Source organism: Schistocerca gregaria, chromosome 1, assembly GCF_023897955.1.
Source record: "Schistocerca gregaria isolate iqSchGreg1 chromosome 1, iqSchGreg1.2, whole genome shotgun sequence".
Taxonomy (NCBI): Eukaryota; Metazoa; Arthropoda; class Insecta; order Orthoptera; family Acrididae; genus Schistocerca; species Schistocerca gregaria.
Window position 1 is genome coordinate 141134128 of NC_064920.1, and position 23678 is coordinate 141157805.

General features: G+C 39.8%; 1 protein-coding gene across 2 annotated transcripts in view; it reads left to right on the forward strand.

Moving 5' to 3' along the window:
* Positions 1 to 23678, forward strand: part of LOC126334892 (calponin homology domain-containing protein DDB_G0272472-like) — a 146428-nt gene that overhangs the window by 27876 nt on the left and 94874 nt on the right. For both annotated transcript variants that reach the window (XR_007564784.1, XM_049997597.1), the window contains exon 3: positions 6515 to 6609. Coding sequence is in view for 1 of the 2 variants with exons in the window: in XM_049997597.1 (XP_049853554.1) it covers positions 6515 to 6609 (95 nt within the window). In the remaining variant the exon portion in view is untranslated. The remainder of the gene's footprint in view (positions 1 to 6514; positions 6610 to 23678) is intronic.

Here is a 23678-nt window from a genome sequence, read left to right on the forward strand (position 1 = left end):
TTAATTTCATACCATTGCACAGCAATCTATTGACCATTTTTTCCACTTCCTCAAATGTGATCCTATTTCCATCATCATTCCTATCCCATTGTACCTCAAAATCTGAAACATTACTGATCATATTTTCACCTACATTGAGCAACTCTTCAAAATATTCCCTCCATCTGCTCAAGGAATCCACAGGATTCACCAGCAGTTTTCCTGACCTGTACAAAATACTTGTCATTTCCTTCTTACCTCCCTTTCGAAGACTGCTAATTACACTCCAGAATGGTTTTCCAGCAGCTTGACCCAAAGTCTCCAACCTGTTTCCAAAGTCTTCCCAAGATTTCTTCTTGGATGCTGCAATTATCTGTTTGGCTTTGTTTCTTTCTTCAACGTAACTTTCTCTGTCTACCTGAGTTCTAGTATGTAGCCATTTTTGATACACTTTCTTTTTCCTTTTACAGGCTGCCTTGACTGTGTCATTCCACCAAGCTGTTTGCTTCATCCTACCTTTACGCACTACTGTTCCAAGACATTCGCCACTTCTAGTACTGTGTCCCTGTACCTTGTGCATTCCTTGTTATGTACTTGTGTCTGATTTCCTTATCCTGAAGTTTCTCCACTCTTATCCTCCTACATATGGACCTGACCTCCTGCACTTTCTGTCTCACAATCCCAATTTCACTGCAGATTAAATAATGATCAGTGTCGTCAAAGAATCCCCTGAATACACATGTGTCTCTCACAGCCTTTCTGAATTCCTGATCTGTTATTATATAGTCAATACAGATCTGGTTCCCCTGCCTTCCCAAGTATACCGGTGAATGTTCTTATGTTTAAAAAAAGGAGTTTGTGATTACTAAGCCCATACTGGCACAGAAATCCAAGAGTTGTTTCCCGTTCCTGTTGGCCTCCATATCCTCTCCAAATTTACCCATAACCTCTTCATACCCTTCTGTTCGATTTCCAATCCTGGCATTAAAATCACTCATGAGCAGAACACTGTCCTTGCCCTTTACTCTAACGACTACATCACTGAGTGCCTCATAAAAACCATCCATCTGATCTTGATCTGTTCCTTCACAATGTGAATATACTGACACAATCCTAATTTTCTTGCTAGACACTGTCACATCTATCCACATCAGTCATTCGTTTACATACCTTATTGCAACTACGCTGGGTTCCATTTCTTTCCTGATGTAAAGCCCTACACCACATTGTGCTATTCCTGCTTTGACTCCTGACAGGTAGACCTTGTATTCTCCCACTTCCTCTTCTTTCTCTCCCCTTACGTGAATGTCACTAACAGCTAAAACGTCCAGCTCCATCTTACTTGCAGCCTCTGCCAGCTCTACCTTCTTTCCAGAGTAGCCCCCATTGATATTAATAGCTCCCCATCTCATTACCATTTGTTTGCCAAATCGTATCTTAGGAGTCCCTGGTTTGTCAGTTAGAGGTGGGACTCCATCACCTCCAAAGTTCCGAGGCATTTTGCTCTGATTGTTGCCAGCATCATATTTAAAGTACCAGGGAAGCAGGTTGCTAGCCAAACTTGCCCCGAGTCCCATTGAGTTTTACCCCTAACGGTTGAGGGACTAACCGGTGGATTTGGTAGTCTTTGCCGTATGAGCACCAAGGTGACCACGACTCAAAATATGTCTAAGATGCTCAGCCTTATTCCAAAGTTACTGGTATCTTGATTGTCGGGACCACTTACTTGGCCACTCATACGTTGCCCGTGGTTCATGAACTAGGACATGACTACAGGAACCCACACCATGAACCACTTCTATTATCTCTTATGTAAAAATTATTCTCTGTACCCTTATGGTTACTGTACTTAGGAAATAACTTAATGATATCACGTACCCTTCCACACTAAAATGTTACTGTCATTCAGGTCATTCTGATCATGCCAGTAAATATTCAGTCACAGTCCAGGTTGATAGCCCATGTCTTCTGCACTGTCCAGCCCAGAAATTAGGACCAGAGAAGCCATCATAGCGTAGATGTTTCTTAGAAAGAACATTAAAAGTAAATAGGGATACCTAGCTGGAAGAACCCTTTGATATCTTGAAAGATACACATCTAGACTGATAATATAGGAGAACAATATTACGAATATTATGAAAAGAAAAGTTGCCTTTCACTCATAGCAACAACTTTCTTTTAATAGTATTATTACATTCCATCCTTGATTTTCCAATGTTCGAGAACAATACTAAGCATATATAAAAATCAAAGTGTAAGAATAGATATTAATGGAGAAGAATGGAAAGCCAAAATTAGAGAAGTATTTAAGACAAGGATGCTCGTTATCCCCATATTTGTTTAACTCCTCCATGAAAAGATCTCTGAGTATCTTAAAAGGAAAAACATCAGAAGTTGAAGAGAATGGTCTTTCAATTGACTTTGTAAGATTTGCAGCTGATATTGCCTGAGTATCTGATACATAATAATGTATGCAACATATACTTCACAAATTTTCAGCAGTTATGAAAAAGTTTCGACTAAAAAGTAATAGCCAAAAACCAAAGCAAATCAAAATGGGGTGGTCGCCTGATGTCTGAATGGAAAGAAATAAATTGAAGAAGATTAAAAATTTGGTTATTTAGACACATTAATAACAGAAGCTGCAGCAAATAAGTTGGTAAAAGAACTGTAACAACTAAACGGCGTGTTCTTGTTGTGGGAGTTTAACATAAATAGAGAAGACCAAGGGAAGGCAAAGAAAAAAAAAAATAGTTGATAAATTGGAAAGGAAATAACAAAGTGCCAAAATCATCAGGAAATGAGGACAGCACGAAACAGGCAAGAATCATTGCAGTGACACGGCATTGCCCTAAGGTGATGTTGAGGTGGTTCAAGACATAGCTGCCCACCTTTCAGTTGTCAAAGGTATTACACTTACATTACTATTCACATATGCAATCAAAAACCTTTTGCATATCTTTTAGTTTTGTGCTAATCTTTTTGTCTTCTGCTATCAGATTACTCAGAAGTTGTACAGACAACACGTACTTGCTCTGTTAAATAACATAAATCCACCTAGTTACAGTAAATTTTAGTTTCACTTAATATTCCAGAGAAGGCTTATGACACCACATGGAGTAAAATGTCTTCTTACAGAGTAAGGATTTGGCAAATTACTCCCCTTCTTTAAAAGGCCCTTCCTCACTTATCAATTTCCTTGCTAACCCTGTTAGGCATTTTGAACAGAGTGATGTCCCACAACATATAGCTGACTGTTATTGCTGCTTCTGTTAATAACATAATGTCCTTAGTAAAGACTGATGTGCGGGGCTCCTTATTCTCATAGCCTTTATGCAGCTATCAAGCTATGCAAGGCTTTGTGCACAGTTACCCAGAGATAATATGTTGTGCCTGTTTAAATGTACATAATTGCACAGTTACATATTGAAACTGAATAAATCAAATTTCAATTAAACATAAGGTACATATGGTAAGTTCAGTTATGTTATCTTTAGTTACAATACACACACTCATGAGAATAAGAGGGCAAATGCTCTGTCATCCCAACTGATCTTAGTGTACATAAGGGTCTGAAACATGTAGAGACTCAGGACTGTCAATATTTTGTGCTTAACAAAACACATTTCACAGGAAGTATTGAAACTTTAACCATACATGCATCAGATAGCTTCACATTTTAGTTTTGTGTAACATCGTACCCCTTTCCTAAACTGTTAGAATGGAAATTTCAGCATGTTTCTGAATTACCTGGCTTGTCCAATTATTTCATAAGTGAGCAATCATCTATTGTGTCTTAAATTATTGTTTTACATTTCACTAATTATCCTAATCTTATTTAACAATGTATTTTTTAGCAAAGAATGTTTGATATTTTTAGAATGTCTGTTTTAAGTTTGCATCTGTGACAGAGGAATGTGACTCAGTGAGACAGCAAACAGCGTCCTAAATAAATTTTCATGTTTTTGGTCTACACATTTTTATTATTTTAACCATGTTCGTTTCTAGTTAAATCAAACAATGGAAACTGCAGATTGGAATACAACAATTTAGAAAAAGATAGATTGCTATTTACTGTAAAGATGACACATTAAGTTGCAGACACTTAACATAGGCTTTTGGCCAAAGCCTTCATCAGAACTGAAAGAGAAACATTCACCACTCATTCAAACAAGCAAACACATTCAGTCACACATCTGTGAACCAAACTGTGGCAGCTCAGACCAGAATCCAACTTTCACGTGGAATGGAAGTAGCAAACTGGGTGGGTGGGTGGGAGGAGAGAGGAGCACTGCCTGGCAGAGTCTGCAGGTGCAGGGACTTTACTGCCCACTGGCCCTGTGTCAGGAGAGAAAGACGGAGCAAAAAAGGAGAGGAACAGAGAAAGATGGGTGGGTACATTGGCAGAGGATGGCAAAAAAAGAAGGTGGGAGATGAGAATGGGGAGAAGGTGATAGGACAAAAAAGGGTTGAAAACTGTGGGTGTAGGGTATGGGGACAGTGTGCTACTGTAGGTTGAGGCCGGGATAATTATGGAAGCAGAGATCTGTTGTAAGACTAACTCCCATCTGCACAGTTCAGAAAAGCTGCTGATAAAGGGGAGGATCCAGATGGCTCTGCCAGACAGTGTTCCTCTCTCTCCCCACCTGTCACCTGTTCACAATTATCCCTTCCCATTTCCCAACCCCTCCAGATTGCTGCTTCTATTCCACGTGAAAGTTGCATCCTGGTCTGAGTTGGCAGTCATGTGTGCGAGGTGTGCCTGTTTGTTTGAATGCCTGGTGTGTTTCTCTTTCTTGTTCTGAAGAATTCTGTGGCCAAAATCTTTAGTGTAAATCCTTTTAATTGTGCCTGTCAGCAACTTAATGTGTTATCTTTATGGTAAGCAGCAATCTGTCTTTTCCTACATTGTTCATTTCTAGTTAATTTTGTAAGAACCCTGCTGTCTACTATATTTAGCACCACATTACAAAATCATCATAATCACAGAACACAGTCAGTGTCAAACACTAGTTTACTACTGCTAAATTAGGCCATTAGTTAAGGCAAGTGGATGTTTGAAATACTGGATTGAATGTTCTTTTGGGAAGAAAGATCTATACAAGTACCCAAAGTAGAGGATGACAATATTAAAGCATTGCTACTTCTTCCATTGATGGAAAACTGAAAAACTGAACAAACAGACTGAGTGAGTTACACTAATTTAACCAGCTAGAAATCCCAAGCACCGCCTGATTCTGCCAAGTATGTTTTAGTCCTATGTAAAGTTGCTATGTACGGGGTTCTTATAACTGTCACCTTGTTCATATGAGACAATTACTATAGTCTGTTTATGAATTTTATGCTGTACCTGACAATTTAATGTGTTTACACTCCTGTAAGAATGACACTGCCAACTTTTATGTCTCTTTCAGCAGAAAAAGGATTACAGTCACACCAAGCAATGTAATGCCTTGACAGGTGTAATATATCCATTCTTGACAACTATGGCCATTAATGTATGTGATTATCTTATGATAGTAACCATGGCCAAAAAAGATTTCATTTAATATAGGGCATGGGATCCGGTCCCCTAAAGAACAATAATTCAATGCTAATTACATTTAGGTTGGCCTCTGAAACATTAATTGTGAAATGTTTGCAAATCCTAAATACTCTATAAAAATGTTATGGTTTAATTAGTTTCATTGTTTAAATCCTTCTCCTTCCTCTTTGATGGGTCAGCTAGGTGCCAAGTGCCAAATTCAGTTCAAGTTACATCTTGAATATACAGCCCCTGAGAGCTCCTTGGAGTTATTCTGGTGAAATTTTCAGAATATTGAACAACAAAAACATATTGGAAATTGCATATTTAAAAAAATTCTTAGCATTAATGAGTTATGGGGTTGTCAGCTATGGGACAGCTGCGTAACATACTTGAATCACCTGGTGCTGACTTAATTATAAGTCAAAACTAGTAAGGATATTATTTGTGGGATATGAGTCTGAAATATATGATAATTTTTTTTGCAAGATGGTTACTGTATTTCCCAAAGACCCTATGACTGACCTGTGTAAGTTTCATGTTCACTCAGTGAGCCATCTGTAATCAGTTCATTTAATTGGATGACATAGTTTTAGCATATGATTTCCCTGTGATTTCATTGGAATTTGTTGTGTTTCTTTGTGCAGCAACAACCCACTGATATTGCATTCAGTTACTTCACCATGTTATTTCCTGCACTGTGTTGATGACATTGACCTATGTATTTCCAGCATTCTGGACATATCAGAATATTACTATTTTCTATCATTGTCCTTTACTATTAATGTTACTGATGGTGTCTGATATTATGAACACTTATGACAGTTCTGCACCTTTGGAATGTGTGATATATTACAAGTTTTCTCATTCACTTATACTGACTGTAACAGTTGTATGGCCTACAATGATTTCTCATTACTCTTTTGCCAAGTGTGAATATTGTTGATGCACAATGCTGCTTATGGACAAGAGATTTTCAGTTTAGGTGTTGTATCAATTGTATTTTTACAGGCGGACACCAACACCACGATTGTGTACTAGATTGCATGAACGCTCATTATCGTTGGCCAACCTTAGGCAAGATGACATGTACACCATGCTCAGAGGTAAGAAATTGTAGAGCAGCTGCAGGTGACCCTGTAAGTCATGTGTAGACCCTCTTTCAGCTTCATATGATGTGTTAGTTGAAGTTTTGACAGCAGTGTATTGGCTTGCGGCAGAAGTTATGATATTTACGGCATCCTTATTCACTAACTTGGACATTAGCATTGGCAAAGTTGTACATGGCAGAAAGTTATCAGATAAAGACAGATCAAAACTGGAGTATAGAACTGTTTAATCAAAATGATGTCAGTATAGATGTCACTTCATTTAAATAGCTGAGAACAATGCTATGAATTGGTATGGTATGGGACAGACACAAGAAAACAGTATTAGGAAAGCTAATGGGAGACCTACATTACTTAGAGTGCTTTTGAAAAAGTACAATGCACATGAAAAAGGAACCTGCACACAACAATCTAAAGTGACTGATTCTAGAGCACTGACCAGTGTCTTAGGTCTGCATCAAGTTTATCTAATGTAACACTGAAGAATTTCATAATCACTGCTTAGACTGTAATAGACCAGTTTAACTCTCTATGAAACTGTCACACAGAATCTCCAGAAACTAAAATTGGGCTTTTTGGCAGAAGGGTAATTTTGTTCTCAGAAAAATCTGCTGAGTAGCTCGAGAGAACGAGTATTTGAGATATACTGTGCTACACTTCTGCTGTCTCTTTTGACATTTGATGCATAGTAACTGTGGGAATAAAAAGAGAAATCAGAAAATATATGGAATCATGATGTAATTTTTTCTCCCTCCTTATATGAAATAAATAAGGCAGAGAATGGCTGATACTGTTACAAAGTACCCTCTGCCATGCACTATACTGTGTCTTTCTGGGAATCCATAAATAAAGAAAAGAAAAAGAGAATTTAAGAATGACTTTTTTTCTCAGCAGCAGAGCAAACATTATTTTGAAACTTCCTGGCAAACTAAAACTGTATGTTGGACTGAGATTAAAATCTGGAATCTTGTCTTTCACGGAAAATGCTCATACTGACTAAGTGATACAGGCATGACTCAAGACCTATCCTCACAGCTTCAATTCTATGAGTGGACAGGCCTACCTTTCTCTTACTTTCCAAAATCTGCAGAAACTCTCAAGGATACCTTGCAGAGCTACAAGATAATTGACTCAATTACTTTATTACCTTGAAATATGTTTCATGCATGTTTTCTCAGTGAATTTTAATGATAAAGTCTTCCCAGGTTATCAGCCGAGTCAAGGTGTCATTCTGTGGCAATCTTTCAATAAGTTTCCTACTTGTCACCTTCAGGCAAAGTGTTGGGTTCATATCCAGGCTCCTCTGCCTCGTCTGCAACAATTGGGCCAGTTGCATGCCTCTGGAAGTGGTGTTGTGGATGGTGGTGGGGCATGCAAGGGATGGGGGATGGTGGTGGGGAGACAACTGGTATATTGGAGGATCCTGGTATTGCATCCTGGTGCTGCCTTTCTGTTCAATCTGTTGCCTTCACCACTTTGCAACCAGAGCACTCTTTATAGATTCTTGGTGGCACCACATCCCATGTGGAGCTCAGTTGGAAATTGCTACCCCCTTGCCACAGTCATCGTGGGCCTGTATCTCTACAGCCTTTTTGATGATCGAGTACCAGAACTTGTTCATCTGGCACAACACTTCTATCCATTCAAAATCAACATATGTTCTTCATTGAGGCTGTGCCACTGCAGATGTTCCCATTTGCCCAGATTCAGTGGTGTATTTCACAGTGCTGCTCAGAACATGTCAGACGCATTCATCTGTCAGAATACAAATCTGTAGTGGCAGAGCGCAGCCTCCGTCGAGGTCATACCGGTATGTTTGATTTTGAACAGACAGAGGTGATGTGCGAGATGAACAGGTTCTGGGAATCGATCATCAAAAAGGCAGTGGAATTATGGATCCATGATGACCTTGTCAATGGGAATAGCAGTTTCCAACTGAGGTTCAGGTGGGATGTAACACTAATAAAAGTGCTCTGATGTGAAAGTGGAAAAGGCAGCAGATGGAATAGATGCACAGCAACAGGACACGACCCCAAGACCCTCCAACAAGCTGGGAGTTCCCCCTACCACCACTGCCTGCCATTCCCCACACACCACCATCTACAGAACACCTCCTGGAGGTGCGTGAATGGTGCAGCTGTGGCAGATTAGACAGAGGCACACCCAGTCCAGAAGCTATAAAGATACAAAGTGGGTGTGAACCCAACACTTTGCGTGAAGGTGATGACTGCCCTTGGTGAAGGAGGCGCAAGACCAAAGCACGCAAAGACGCAGGTACCACAATAAGCGGCAAAGCATTTTCGGTGGAAAGGAGGATAACACCATTCCTAGCCATGAGGCGGTAACGCAAAGCTTAGTAGTTCTGCAACGGATCAGAAGTCTTAGTGGACGGACAGCTTGGCCAACCCTTCTGAATACAGCATAAAACTTGGGAGAGGGTAGGGTCAGAACCTGTAGCAGCCGCCAGCCGGTCCCCGGTGATGGGGAACCTGTCCACAACCCGCTGCTCGGCAACATCCAGGTGGAAACGCAAAAGTTCGTCCCTATCGAATGCCAGATCAGGACCCATGGGTAGGCGAGACAGTGCATCAGCATTTGCATGTTGAGCCGTCGGCTGGAAATGAATCTCATCATTGAAACGAGACAATTAAAGAGCCCAATGCTGGAGGTGCTGTGCAGCCTTGTCGAGAAGTGATTTTGATGGATGAAACAAGGAAACAAGTGGTTTTTGATCCATAACAAGATGAAATTTGAATCCATAGAGAAAAACACCAAACTTATGAAGAGCATAAATAATGGCCAAAGCTTCTTTTTCAATTTGAGAATACTTTTGTTGGGCATCCGTGAGCGTTTTGGAGGCATAAGCAATGGGTTGTTCAGAACCGTCAGAATAACGGTGTGCAAGGACTGCACCGACACCGTATTGAGAGGTGTTCGTGGCAAGAACAAGATGTTGGCTATGTCGATAAGTAGACAGACACGGGGCCTGTTTCAGCATAGTCTTCATTTTCTGGAAAGCCGCATCGCATGACGCAGACCAGTGAAAAGTCACATTTTTATGCAACAGACGATGCAACGGCTCAGCCACCAAAGCAGCAGACGGTAAAAACTTGTGATAGTATGCTATTTTCCCCAATAAGGCCTGCAGTTCCTTAACAGATGTAGGGAGAGGAAGGGCATCGATCACAGTGAAGCGGAAGCGGACGAATACCATCCCGAGAGAGTTGAAACCCCAAGTACGTGATAGATGCCTGAAAAAATTTTTATTTCTGGAAATTACACTTAAGACCGGCAGTCTGTAAGACATGAAAAAGTGTGTGGAGATTTTGAAGATGTTCGTCAGTGGTGGAGCCAGTGGCAACAATGTCGTCCTGGTAATTTATACAACCAGAGACATTGAGCAATAATTGCTCCAAGAATCACTGAAAGGGAGCAGGGGCGCTGGCAACCCCGAATTGCAATCGTTGGTATTGATAGAGGCCGAAAGGTGTGTTAAGGACCAGAAACTGCCGGGAAGCAGCGTCGAGAGGAAGTTCATGATAAGCTTCTGACAGGTCAAGTTTAGAAAAATACTGGCCTCCAGCAAGTTTAGCAAACAATTCTTCAGGTCGAGGCAAAGGGTAAGTGTCAATAAGGCATTGAGCATTTACAGTGGGTTTGAAATTGCCACAGAGACGAATATCACCATTTGGCTTAGCAACGACGACAGGAGAGGACCACTCACTGGAAGTGACAGGAAGCAGTGAGATGATCCAGCTCCCGTTTGGCCTGATCACAAAGGGCCATAGGAATGGTCCGAGCTCAAAAAAACCTAGGCCGTGCAATGGGTTTGAGTGTGATATGAGCTTCAAAGTCGTTTGCAATGCCTTACCCAGGAGAAAAAAGGAACGAAAATGTTGTCGACAAGAAATCCAGTTGAGCATAAGGAATAGCATAAGAGACGATATTGACAGAGTCATCTATGGAGAACCCAAAAATGCGAAAGGCATCGAAACCAAAAAGATTCTCCACCTTACTATGGTCGACCACTAATATGGGAACAGTGTGAACGACAGATTTGTAAGATACCTCAGCATCAAATTGTCCCAAGAGAGAAATCTTCTGTTTATTTTAAGTCTGCAATTGCCTAGTGACAGGTGACAGGATTGGAGAACCCAACTGAAGATACATCTGAGAATTGATGATAGTGGCAGCAGAACCAGTATCCACCCACATGCAAACATCTCAACCAAGTATTTGGACAATGAGGAATAACTTCCCTGAAAGGGAAGAAGTACAGTTGACAGACAACACAGAATCAGAATCAGCGTCATCTTCATGAACATCATGTATGCTGTTGGATTTGCAAATGGAGGACACATGACCCTTTTTTTTTTTTGCATTTGTGACACGTGGCCCAACGTTGTGGAAAACCTTCTCGTGAATGTTTCGTAAAACACCATGAACATGAAGGAAGTTGCTATGGGTTTTGCTGCAGTTCCTTAGAGGTTTGTTTACAGTTAGGCCGAGGCTGTGCTTGGGAGCGTACTGTGGCCACGTCGGCCGGCGGGGACATGCCACGTGCTTCGTCAACATCGCACAGAGGTTGTATTTCCCCGACATTGCCCCATGCCTCTATTTGCATTCCACCAGCACGAGAAATTTCACAACACTGAGCAATGGATAGGACTTCATCTAGAGTCGGATTTGCCAACTGAAGGGCACGTTGCCTAACGTCTTTGTCAGGTGCCGATCGGATAATAGCATCCCATTACATGGAATCGGAGTAGGATTCTTTGTGAAATTCAGTAACAAATTGACACTTTCTATTGAGGCCATGAAGTTCAGCAGCCCAAGCACAATAGGATTGATTCAGTTGTTTTTGATAATGATAAAAGGCAACACAAGAGGCTACCACATGCGTTAGCTTTTGAAAATAGACTGACAGAAGTGAGCACATTTCAGCAAAGGACGAAGGCGCAGGACCTTTCAAAGGAGCCATTTGCAACAACAACCAATACATTTGAGGTGAAATCCATGAAAGGAACAGAGACTTACATGAAATGCCAAGAAGTGCTGTCGACGACATTTTTCGTAATCAGAGCAGTCTTCTGCTGTCTCATCATAAGGAGGAAAAGTAGGTAGAGACATCGACGAGAGACGCCCTGCATTTGATACCGCGAAGAAATCACAAATCGCATTTATGAGCAGCATTTGCTGTTCTATGAGACCTTGCAATAGTTGCTCTAAAGTAGCCATGGAAACATGTGGGTCAACGATGGAAAAGAAAAATCACTACCTCATCGCCAATTGTAATAACTTCAAGTTGAACAAATATGTTTCAAGGAAGACGCAATAGATGAAAGTCACAGATCAAGTTAACAGAGTAAGACGTGTGTCCACTTTAACAATCAAATCATAACTGAGTCCAACTCTAGCGGCCGCTGGCTGGCTGGCCGCTTAGGTGGCGCTGCTGCTGCATGGCTGGCAGACAGCACCGCATGTAGAGGACGCGCATAACTGTGCAGCGGCACTTTGAAAGATCGGCAAGTCACAACAATAAATTTGTTGTCAGAGTATACCCTTGTCATAATGGACAGTTCCCATTTGATTTATTTAATGTTATACATTTATTTGTGTTCTATATTCATTAACTGTGCCTTATGCCACCTGACTCTTGGACAATTTCTTATGAGCACAATTTTGTGGCATACAATCAGGTCCCTGTGTTTCTAAATGAGCCACTAAAAATTTATTGAATGGTTGTGTCCTAAGCCACTGGTTGTTGTGTAGTAGCAAATTATTTCATTTGATAATTAATATCACACATTCTTTTGCTGCTAAAAACCACCCTGCACGTATGAAGGTGCATAACAGTTTGTCTCAAACTTCCATTTCATATTAAATCAGTCACTGGGGATATGACTGAATTCAAAAAACGGCTGAAACCTTATCTTTTGAATAGTTCTTTCTATTCTTTACACAGGAATTATTGACAGTGTGTAGCAATTAGTACAATGTGTTTAATTTTAATTCCTATAATAACTGACTATATAGTATGCTATATAGCATTGGCATATCTACTGATGGCAGAATGCTTTTTATGTGTAATAGCATGTAATACTTATAATTTGTTTGCATAATCATTATTACTACTGCAATCTGTGTGTTGTTTAAACATTTGAATCTCATGTGTCTGTTTATTTATGTACTTCTTTGTAAGCCACATGACTATTTAGACATGGTTATTACTCCAATAATTCTACATTCTAGCAATAAACTCACATCAAGGATGTATGGAACATGAACATAAATGGACTCCAGTGCTAATCCGGCGCTTCACCATCAATTTGTCTAATTTGCTATTCACCTGTGGATTGAAGCATTCAGAGAACTCTTGAAGAATGGCTAGTAGCGTCTCCTGTTGTTCCTTAGTGAGATCTGGTGATAGACGATGCAATGGCTAAGCCACCAAAGCAGCAGACGGTAAAAACTTGTGACAGTATGCTATTTTCCCCAATAAGGCCTACAGTTCCTTAACAGATGTAGGACGAGGAAGGGCATCGATCACAGTGACAGTTTGCTGAAGCGGACGAATACCATCCCGAGAGAGTTGAAACCCCAAGTACGTGATGGATGCCTGAAAAAATTTTTATTTCTGGAGATTACACTTAAGACCGGCAGTCTGTAAGACATGAAAAAGTGTGCGGAGATTTTGAAGATGTTCGTCAGTGGTGGAGTCAGTGGCAACAATGTCGTCCTGGTAATTTATACAACCAGGGACAGTGAGCAATAATTGTTCCAAGAATCACTGAAAGGGAGCAGGGGTGCTGGCAACCCCGAATGGCAATTGTTGGTATTGATAGAGGCCGAAAGGCGTGTTAAGGACCAGAAACTGCCGAGAAGCAGCGTCAACCAATAAGCCAGAGAGCATACCTTCTGTCAGCAACAGAATATCAAATAATTTGTGACGAGGTAGAGAAAATGATGAATGGTGGCATCATTCAGCCTTCGCAGAGCCCATGGTCATCACCAGTGGTCCTCGTCAGGAAGAAGGATGGCAGTTGTCACTTTTCTGTTGATTCAAGGAAGCTTAATAAGGTAACTAAAAAGGACGTTTACCCTTTTCCATGAATTGACAATACACTAGATTGTCTGAAGGGGGCTAAGTTTTTCTCAACCATGGACATGTACTCGGGATACTGGCAAATTGAAGTAGATGAGGTTGATCATGAGAAAACTGCATTCATCACCCCTGACAGCATGTATGTGTTTAAGGTAATGCCGTTTGGTTTGTGTAATGCACCAGCAAATTTTGAACAGAGGGTGGATAATCTTCTACATCACCTGAAGTGGACGATGTGTCTTTGTTATTTAGATGAGATTATAGTGTTCTCAGAGACATTTGATGGACATATAAAAAGACTGAGGGCCATTCTTAAGTGTCGCCAACAAGTTGGACTGAAACTTTATCTGAGAAAGTGTTTATTTGGAGGAAAAGAAATCAAAGTACTTGGACACCTTGTGTCAAACAAAAGTGTGCAATCAGACCCAGAAAAGGTGAGCTCTATAACAGAATTTCCTATTCCTAAAAGTATTAGAGATGTCAGAAGCTTCCTCTGATTATGTTCTTATTACCGTCATTTTATCGAAGGCTTTTGTATCAAAGACAGGTCACTCTAAGAGTTGTTAAAAGCCAATGCTAAATTTATCTGGGGTGGTGCTCAACAAGAATCTTTCGATCTGCTGCAAAAAGCTCTGATTGCTGACCCTGTACTTGGTCTGTATGATGAGAGAGCCCCTACAGAACTACACACAGATGACAGTGGGTATGGGATCAATGCTGTTCTGGTGCAAATTTCAGATGGAAAAGAGAAGTTTATATTCTATGCTTCTATAACACTTACAAGAGCTGAGAGAAACTACTCAACTACAGAAAGAGAATGTCTTGCTGTGATCTGGGCCTACTCAACTACAGAAAGAGAATGTCTTGCTGTGATCTGGGCCATGTCCAGATTTTGACAGTATCTTTATGGAAGTCCATTCACAATTGTTACAGACCATCATTCACTTTGTTATCTGACAGGTCTTAAGGATCCAACAAGACGACTCACCAGGTGGGCACTATGTCTTCAAGAGTATGACATTACCATAGTGTACAAAAGTGGAAGAAAATACCAAGATGCCAACTATCTCTAAAGAAACCCTGTGCAAGACCATCAAGACTTTGATGAAGATAGTGACTGTGTCGCTGCACTCCAGGATCTCTCTGCTGAGCAGGAGAAGGATGCCAAGATATCTCAAATTATGCTTACCTTAAATCAACAGAGGATGTGAAAGGACAATTTAATGTAGTTAATGTATTACCTTGCAAGAAAAACTTGATCCATTTGGAAAGAGGTGGCTACCAGTGATTCCTAAACACATGCACTTAGATGTTCTACAGAAATTCCATGACACACCCGAGGTTGGACATTTATGATTTAATAAGACATACAATAGGATCTGCAAGAGATTTTTCGGGCCAGGTTTATTGAGCGGCATCCGTTACTATGCCTCACACTGTCGAGAGTGCTAGAGGAAAAAGGTAGTCCCTCAGAAACCACCTGGCCGACACATACCATTTCCACCAGCTGAAATGCCTCTCCAGCGTGTTGGGATTGACCTCCTCAGACAATTTCCAACATTTACTAGTGGCACTGGATGGATTATTTATTGTTTGCACTTATTATTTGACATGCTATGCCATTACAAAAGCTGTGAAAACAGTCGAAGGATATGAGTTAGCCAAGTTCATCGTGGAAGATATTGTATTAAAACACTGTGCCCTAAGGTCATTAATTACAGATCGAGGGAAAATTTTTCAATTGAATCTTGTGACAGAGAGAAACCATTGGTGCAACATTACTCATCACATGATGACTGCCTACCATCCGCAAACTAACGGGCTTACTGAATGCCTTAATATGAGCCTGGTCGACATGCTATCAATGTTCGTCAATGTTGAGCAGAGCAACTGAGATGAGGTGCTACCTTTTGTGACGTTTGCCTACAACACTGCTAAACAAGACACCATGGCATTTACGCCCTTTTTCCTGGTGCTTGGGCATGAGGCAATGATGACAATGGACACTGTGTTTCCGTTACATCCTGACGAAGTGGAGACGACCGCATCAGCCAGGTGTTAACCAGAGCTGAGGAAGCTCGGCAGTTAGCTCAATTCCGCATACTGCAGCCTCAAGAAAATGATTGTTGAAGGTATGATGGGAGCCACAGCCCTGTTGTTTACCAGCCTGGTGACCTCATCTTGTTCTTACTCCTGTTCAGAAGATCGGTCTCTCTGACAAGTTCCTCAGGCGCTACTTTGGACCTTATAAGGGTGTAAGACAGTTGTCTGATGTTACTTATGAAGTTGAAGATTTCGAGACTGACACAAGACAATGAAAGATCAGAGATATGATCCCCATCCTTCGAATGATGCCCTACAAGGATCCTGCAACCCAGGGTAAATTCAAAGCTCCAGCAACAGGCAACAAGCGGAAAGGTGACAAAGAACGTAGCGGCAAAAGAAGTTCTAAGATCACCGCCAGGGCTAGCATCAGTCATCGAGAGTCAGAGTATGCAGGACTAATGACTTGTTCCCACACTAAGAGACGTAACACCAAGACGCTGTTCTCTTAAGGAGGGAGCAATGTTGCAGAAGAAGCTGAGTAGCATCATGGTGTAGTGGTTATGAGGCTAAACTGTTGCATGGAGGGTCATGAGTTCAAAACTCACCTGTACTGTACAATTTTAATTTCTATATTTGGTTCAAGTATGTTCTAGAAGTATCCACAAATGTCAAGCATCATTGTACTGGAATGTTCTGTAGCTGTATATGTACTGTATGTGTTCTGGCCGGAGGCAGTTCACTCACCGCTCTTGTATGTGCAAGTGCTGAATAAACCTTCATTAAGTGAAGTTAGTGCTCGTCATTCATCTAATTACACCTTCTTCTATGTGACAATATAGCTGCCAACAAATTATTACAATCATAATGTTACATATTTTACACATTGTAGTAGGTCATTCCTAGCACTTGTGTTCATCTGCCAGTGAAATTATTAGTAGAAATCAGTTATTAGCGTTCATTTAGGTCTTGTTGACAGTCATAATTTTACAACAGAATGTGTAGAATTTTTCTTACCTCATTTATAATAATAAAATTGACTGCCTGATTGCGGTTATTACAGTTTCAAGCAGATTTAGATATGTGTAACTGGAACAAAACTAACTCAGCATCAAGCTGCTGTGATTAATTTTCTTATTACATCTGTATCAATAATAACATAAATAAAATAGAAAGAAACTTCCACATGGGAAAAATATATTAAAAACAAAGATTCCAAGACTTACCAAGTGGGAAAGCACCGGTAGATAGGCACAATAAATAAAACAGACAAACACACACACAGAATTTCTAGCTTTCGTAACCGACGGTTGCTTCTTCAGGAAAGAGGGAAGGAGAGGGGAAGACGAAAGGATGTGGGTTTTAAGGGAGAGGGTAAGGAGTCATTCCAATCCTGGGAGCGGAAAGACTTCCCTTAGGGGGAAGAAAGGACAGGTGTACACTCGCACACACACACATATCCATCTACACATACACAGACACAAGCAGACATTTCATGTTGCGAAAGCTAGAAATTCTGTGTGTGTGTTTGTCTGTTTTATTTATTGTGCCTATCTACCGGCACTTTCCCGCTTGGTAAGTCTTGGAATCTTTGTTTTTAATATATGTATCAATAATAATATTTAAGCACAAGGGTAAATGAGAAAATCGCAGCAAAGATTAACGTTGTCATGGATGTGTCTTTTGTGTGGTGTCTGTCAACATGGTGTAACAAGCAAGGCATTGATAAATTAAATATTAGGCGAAGAATGACTTTTCTTGTTTCTCTGTGTTCTCATTATGAAATGTTACCTACATTTCTAATAGACAGACAATATTTATAGACTAGTTAAAACTGTCAGTGTAGCAAAAACAGCACTAAGGCATTCACTGTAAGAAATCATAAGGTCTTGAAACTTAAAAGTACTACCTTTTTTCTGTTTTTAGAAGGCTACAGATGAAGGTCCAAACTTGTATATTTTGCTGTCTATTCACCTGTAACTCATCATATAAATAGACAATGAAAATGTGTTCCATATGTCATGATCAAATTCAACCACACATAGTTTTAGTTGCAACATGTCATGATGTAAACTTGATTTCAGACCAAGTTGTAATTGTCATTTTCACCAAGCAAGGTAGTAAGACACTGGAGAGTACAGCAGTTCAATTCCCTGTCAGGCCATCCAGATTTAGATTTCCTGAGGCTCCCCGGATGGGGAAAGGATATGGGCTGTTTCCTCCCACATGCCTCTCCATTCGAAGCTTGTGCCCCACCTCTGATGATCTCATCATAAGTGTTATATTAAACCCTAATCTTCCTTCCTTTCTTTGTACTTCTCGCTAAAACACAAATTAAATGGTTTATGCCGTGTCAAATATATTGCTGTTAGTTAGTCTCTTCATCATCATTGCAGAAAATAAAATAACTGTGATGCAAAGAGTTAATGTGACAACCCATCATATGTTGAAGGCACTAAGTTGTGGATGACCAGTGAAACAAGAACTGAGAGATGATAAATCAGCTTATGAACCTGTGTAGTCTATTTTTCTCCAAAGCATGCATTCTCATGGCTACTCTATTCTGACCCTAACATTTGACTGAGCTTAACAGTAACATAAAACATTTGCTTATCTCTTAACATTATCATATAATTCAAAAATATATTAACATTTTCATTAATGTGGGAGACTGGCTTTTTAATGTCCACATTTAAATGAGATATACACTGATTTACTGCTTATTACCTATTGTGCACCTCTAACATAGTCTGTGATTGAAGTTGGCTGACTAGTGACCAGTACATATTCACATATTCATTTCATACTTTTTACCCTGAATCAGCTGAACTCCTCTCACATTTTTGTAAATATTCTTCATTAATTTGTAGACTAGTCACTAGTTCATAGGCTTTGGCGATTTTGATTATTCTGCTGTAGTGCTTGTCGTATATTGGGTTTACAACTTTGCTTGCACTGTTTTGCAATAGGCAGCAGTAGCAGAAAGTGGGGCTCGGGTGGTTGGTCATAGGTGTTATACAATAAGCTTAGGCACCTGTAAACATAATGCCATAAAAATATTAGTCAATTTGTGATTGCATCATAAGGTTATTCTTCATTAAGTATATCAACTTACCTACCCATTTCTCGCCATTTGCGGGAAGTTTTAATTTTCTGCTTTAACATGAAGAAATCTGCATCTGTGGCTCTTAAAATGCTGGGTAACACCAATAGTGAGGGAGCTATTAATGGAAAAGTGCAGAGAATGTTTTCAATGCCTTAAGATCACTGATTTTGATGTCAAAGACTGGCATTGCAGTGGAAGACAGAATGTTTTCGTAGCTACTGAAACGGATGAAGACAGTCACAGAACATTATTATTGAAAGCAACTGATGCGTTCAAGCCCAGCACTGAAACACAAATGGCCACAATACAGCGATAGACGTGTAAAGGTAATTTTGTAGCAGGACAGTGTTCGACCCCATGTCGCAAAACCAGTCAAAATATACATGGAAACATTGAAATAAGAAGTCGTATCCCTCCCGCTGTATTCTCCATACATGGCTCTCTCTGACTACCATCTTTTTTGATAAGTGGCATACAGTCTGGCGGACCAGCACTTCTGCTCGTATGAACAAGTGCAAAATTGAAGTGATTCATGGATCCCCACAAAAGACATCCATTTCTTCCACTACGGGATTTGTATGCTATCCGAAATATGGGAGAATGTAGTGGCCAGCTATGGGCAATACTAAAAATCATAATTTTTTTGTAAGTTTTACACAGTAGAGGCTCGAACTTCAAGAGCCAGCAGAAACAAAGTTGTAGACCTAGTAGTATTTGTCTTAACTATGAGCCTATAATGGCCAGTGACATTACAAGGATTAGTGCAAAAATAAAACTGATTTATTGTTTGTGGAAATAATATGCAAAATTCACAGTGGTACGCAATTTTAAATCTGTACACGGTGTTCATTTACTAACAGCCAAAAGTGCTTCTGTTGTGTGCTTAGGCAGGCATTATAGGTGTTAAATATGAACACAGTGGGTCATAAGGCAGACATTTAGATGGCAGTCCACTTTGTCTCACAGGTGTCCATCATATCTTTTGTTTTAGTTCCACTATATGAGACATGCAATTCTTCAAATCATCCAGCTGGGGCTGTACCCTGTGTACTTGATGCATTCCCAAGAAAACAAATCATTGAGAGTTAAATCATGTGACAGCAGAAACTAGAGGAGCATTGGCATGTCATCATTCTTGATGCAGTTGATCCAGGATTCTGGTGGAGTGTCATTCAGATGTTTATGTACAACTCAGCGGAAATGAGAAGGAACACCACAGAAGGATATCACCCTAGTTAGCACTCCCAGCCAGAAAAGGGGGGCCAGAGACAGTGGACCCTATGAAGAAGAGAGGCCCATACACTTTTCACTGCACAAAGCATATTCACTTCCGGCGAATCCTCTCAGACTCCATAGGCACACAAGTTTTCTATATCATATATGCTAACATTATGGTGACTGACCTCCCCATTCAGAAATGAAATTGCTCTTGATGTGTTTGCAATCCACTCTATTGTAACAGTTTGTGGACTTCCAAGCAGAAATTTGTGCATTTTGGCACTAACAAGGGGATCATTAGAAGTGTAAATAACAGATTTTGATGGGTCTCAGATATGTTTTAGAGGGACATGCCCTGAGTATGAGGCTACTCGCTTGATTATCGGTGGACCTTGGTTTTTGAGAAAACTGATTTTGAAGTTCACTGAGCCCTGTATTATGCATAATGTTAGCCAAGTTCCAGAAAAGTGAGTGTGGCGTAGTGGTTAAGGTCTACAGCTACCGTGCGGAAGGTACCCTGGTTCAGGTTCTTTCATCACTTTTTTTTTTTTAATTGTAGTAGAAGAATTTTTTTCCATTTTATTTTACAAAACATCAACAAACAGTGTACATTGTGTGAAATCATTAAGAAATATTCAATTTTCCATAGTAATTTAATTTTCACATCGTTATTAAAAAATCTTACTCACTATCACTGTATCACTTGCTATGCCACAACAGAAACCCAGATGATATTTGTCATAAAAGCTACCAAAACACAATGCTTTATAGCACCAAGTGCATTTCATAAAAGCTACTGTCTTGTAAGCACATTTAGTTTTTAAGAGAAATACTGGAAAACATTGTTCATTTACATTCAAAAAAGTTTCTCTTTCATCCGTTAACTTTGATGCAAACCATCCATATTTGATCATACTCAAAAAAATCAGGTGCCCTGAATTGATGCAAAATTAATGATTGTAGTTTTATGGAATTGTCCCTAGACATGATTGCTCTGTTTGTCTTCGACAAATTAGGAGCATTCTGAATTTTCTTCATGAAAATTTTAACCTGTCAGCAAAAATATACGTCACAAGGCTGGCAAAGTGGAGTACACTTTGGCAGGATAACTTTTATTATGCAGGCGGACACTTCTGTCTCATCCACAAAGATGTGATCATATATGGTCAGATCACTCTGCCCTCCCCACGCATCAAAAATATATAGAAATTTTTCCTGCCCCACATATGGGAGAATCACAGATTTTTAAAAAGTCTTCATACACCAGTTTTGTGAACTTCCCAGATTTCGTGTGGGACATGGTTACATTTTTAAATTTGAGAGTTAATTCATCCACTGTCTTCCGAACATTAGTGCAAAATTTACCCAATAGTTCCTGCATACTTAAAAAGACATAAGGGATCACCTTTCCTGATGCAGTTAGAGTGTACTGTGCTGTGTACAAATGATCTATCTTGTTTAAATCTTTTCTCTGCATGAGAACGGCTCTCACCCCTTTCTCCAAGATGGATCTATTGTATATTGATTGATATTGACAGCCCGTTTCATTGGTGTTGATTATGTAGTTGAGGTTATAATTACCAATAAGTATTTTTGTTTGTGTGTGGAATTCTTCCATAGCTACTATTACTTTTTCCATCGTTGTACATTCTTTGAAACAGATGAACTTCATAATCTTCCTTTGCCTGATTTTATGCTTTTGTTTAAATCATTCAACCCAAGCCACGCTGGCCACGAAATTAAAGGTATCCAGTAAAAGTGGAACAGCACCATTCATCACCCATTGCTGTAAAGTTCTGGTTGTCACCTGTTCACATAAGAAATTAAATTATTTTCACAAGCCAGTCTCTCTCTTACAATGTATTTGACATATATTTTGATATGATTTACCTGTTCCAAATTCTGTCTTGCTTCGATGAACCATTCATACATCTCTTGATCGATAGTGTTCCATTTATCATGACGAGGTCCACCTCATTTCCCATCCTCTTTTTATCGATATAGCATTGATTTATGTTTTAATTGAGAGATGCCATGGGACTGCAAATTCCTTAGGCCAATTTTGGATGAGTTACTGTAAGAGCAACTGCTCATTCTTTGTAGGATAGAGGCATATAATCTGCTAGTTCATGTGTCAATTCATCGGCGATGAAATTGCCATCTCCCTCTACTCCCATATACTGCAAAGTAAGTTGCTTTATATTATGTAAATTCATCTGCTAGAAAGAGAACAGCCATACAAAAATGAAACTTACTGCCTCATACTCGTGCACCTCATCTTCTTTGTCGATGTTTATTAATTCATCGCCATTGATGATCTGTCTCCTGGCCAACAAGTCTTGTATTGTGATACGTATCTCATTGCCAATTGCCGTTGAATTAGCAGAGATCAAGCTGGGTGGTGTATTTGTTAGAAGATTTAAATCATGAGCAACTTTTTGGCGTATTTGTTGGTGTTAGTGATTTCGCATCCCGATAGTTCATTCAACTCCTCTACCTCTGATGTATTTTCTTCTGACTGCACTTCTGTAGACACACTTGGGTCGTCCATTTCACCATATTCTTCAAACACACACAGCACTAACAATGCAAACTGAGCAACGAATATTGAAGACAAATGCAAACTAGTGGTTTAGGAGCTAGGTCATCGCCATTTGTTTGATCACGGCAATACATATTCATAATACACAGATGACTGTCCGTATGAACTCTGTGTGTTATGAAATTATATTGCTGTAGCCAAATAAAAGGCAGTGACCAAGCTGATACACTGTTACAATACACAGAGTTTGCACAAGATGTCCGTGTGGACAGTCTGCTTTCTGTTTGAGCGAGCCCACAAAATTTAAACTTCTTAATAATTTCACACAATTTTGATGTTCTGTAAAATAAAATGGAAAAATGTTGGACTAGTCTGATTTTTAAAAAATCAAGAACATGGAAAGTGCCCAAACACAGTACCTCAAGCGTGATAGCGTAGCCCTTAACCACAGTGCCACATTCACTTGGTTGGAACATGGCTAACATTAAGTGTATTCAGTGCACAGTGAACTTCAGAATCAATTTTTTCGAAAACCAAGGCCCATCACAAAAAATGTGAATAGCTTTGTACTCAGGGCGTGTCCCTCTACAACATATCCAAGACCCATCAAAATCCGTTATTTACACATCTGATGATCCCCTTGTAAGAAGACACTAATGTACTATGACTTGTCCACATGTTTCAGCTTTGAGTGAGCCATGATTTGTGTAACTTACAGGTTGGATCCCCTCTTTTTTAGCAGGTAATGTTGCTCTTAATTTTTCAACTGGCTCACATTGTTAGTTTCTGTGTACTCCTTACATGTGCAAATGGGATCTTCTCCACTGTCTCCCTTAATGTCCCAGGTGACAAAGACTTTATTGCAAAGACATAAGGTGTTTCAAAACTGTTGCCCCAAATGATGTAAAGTTTCTTTGAGGTGAGTATTTATAAAGTTAGTTTGAAATTGTTGCACACTGTCACAGCAGTCTCTGTTCACAAAATTTCATTATTCAAAATGCTTTTCCTGACTGCAAAATCATCATTACATAAATAACAGCAACAGCACTTCT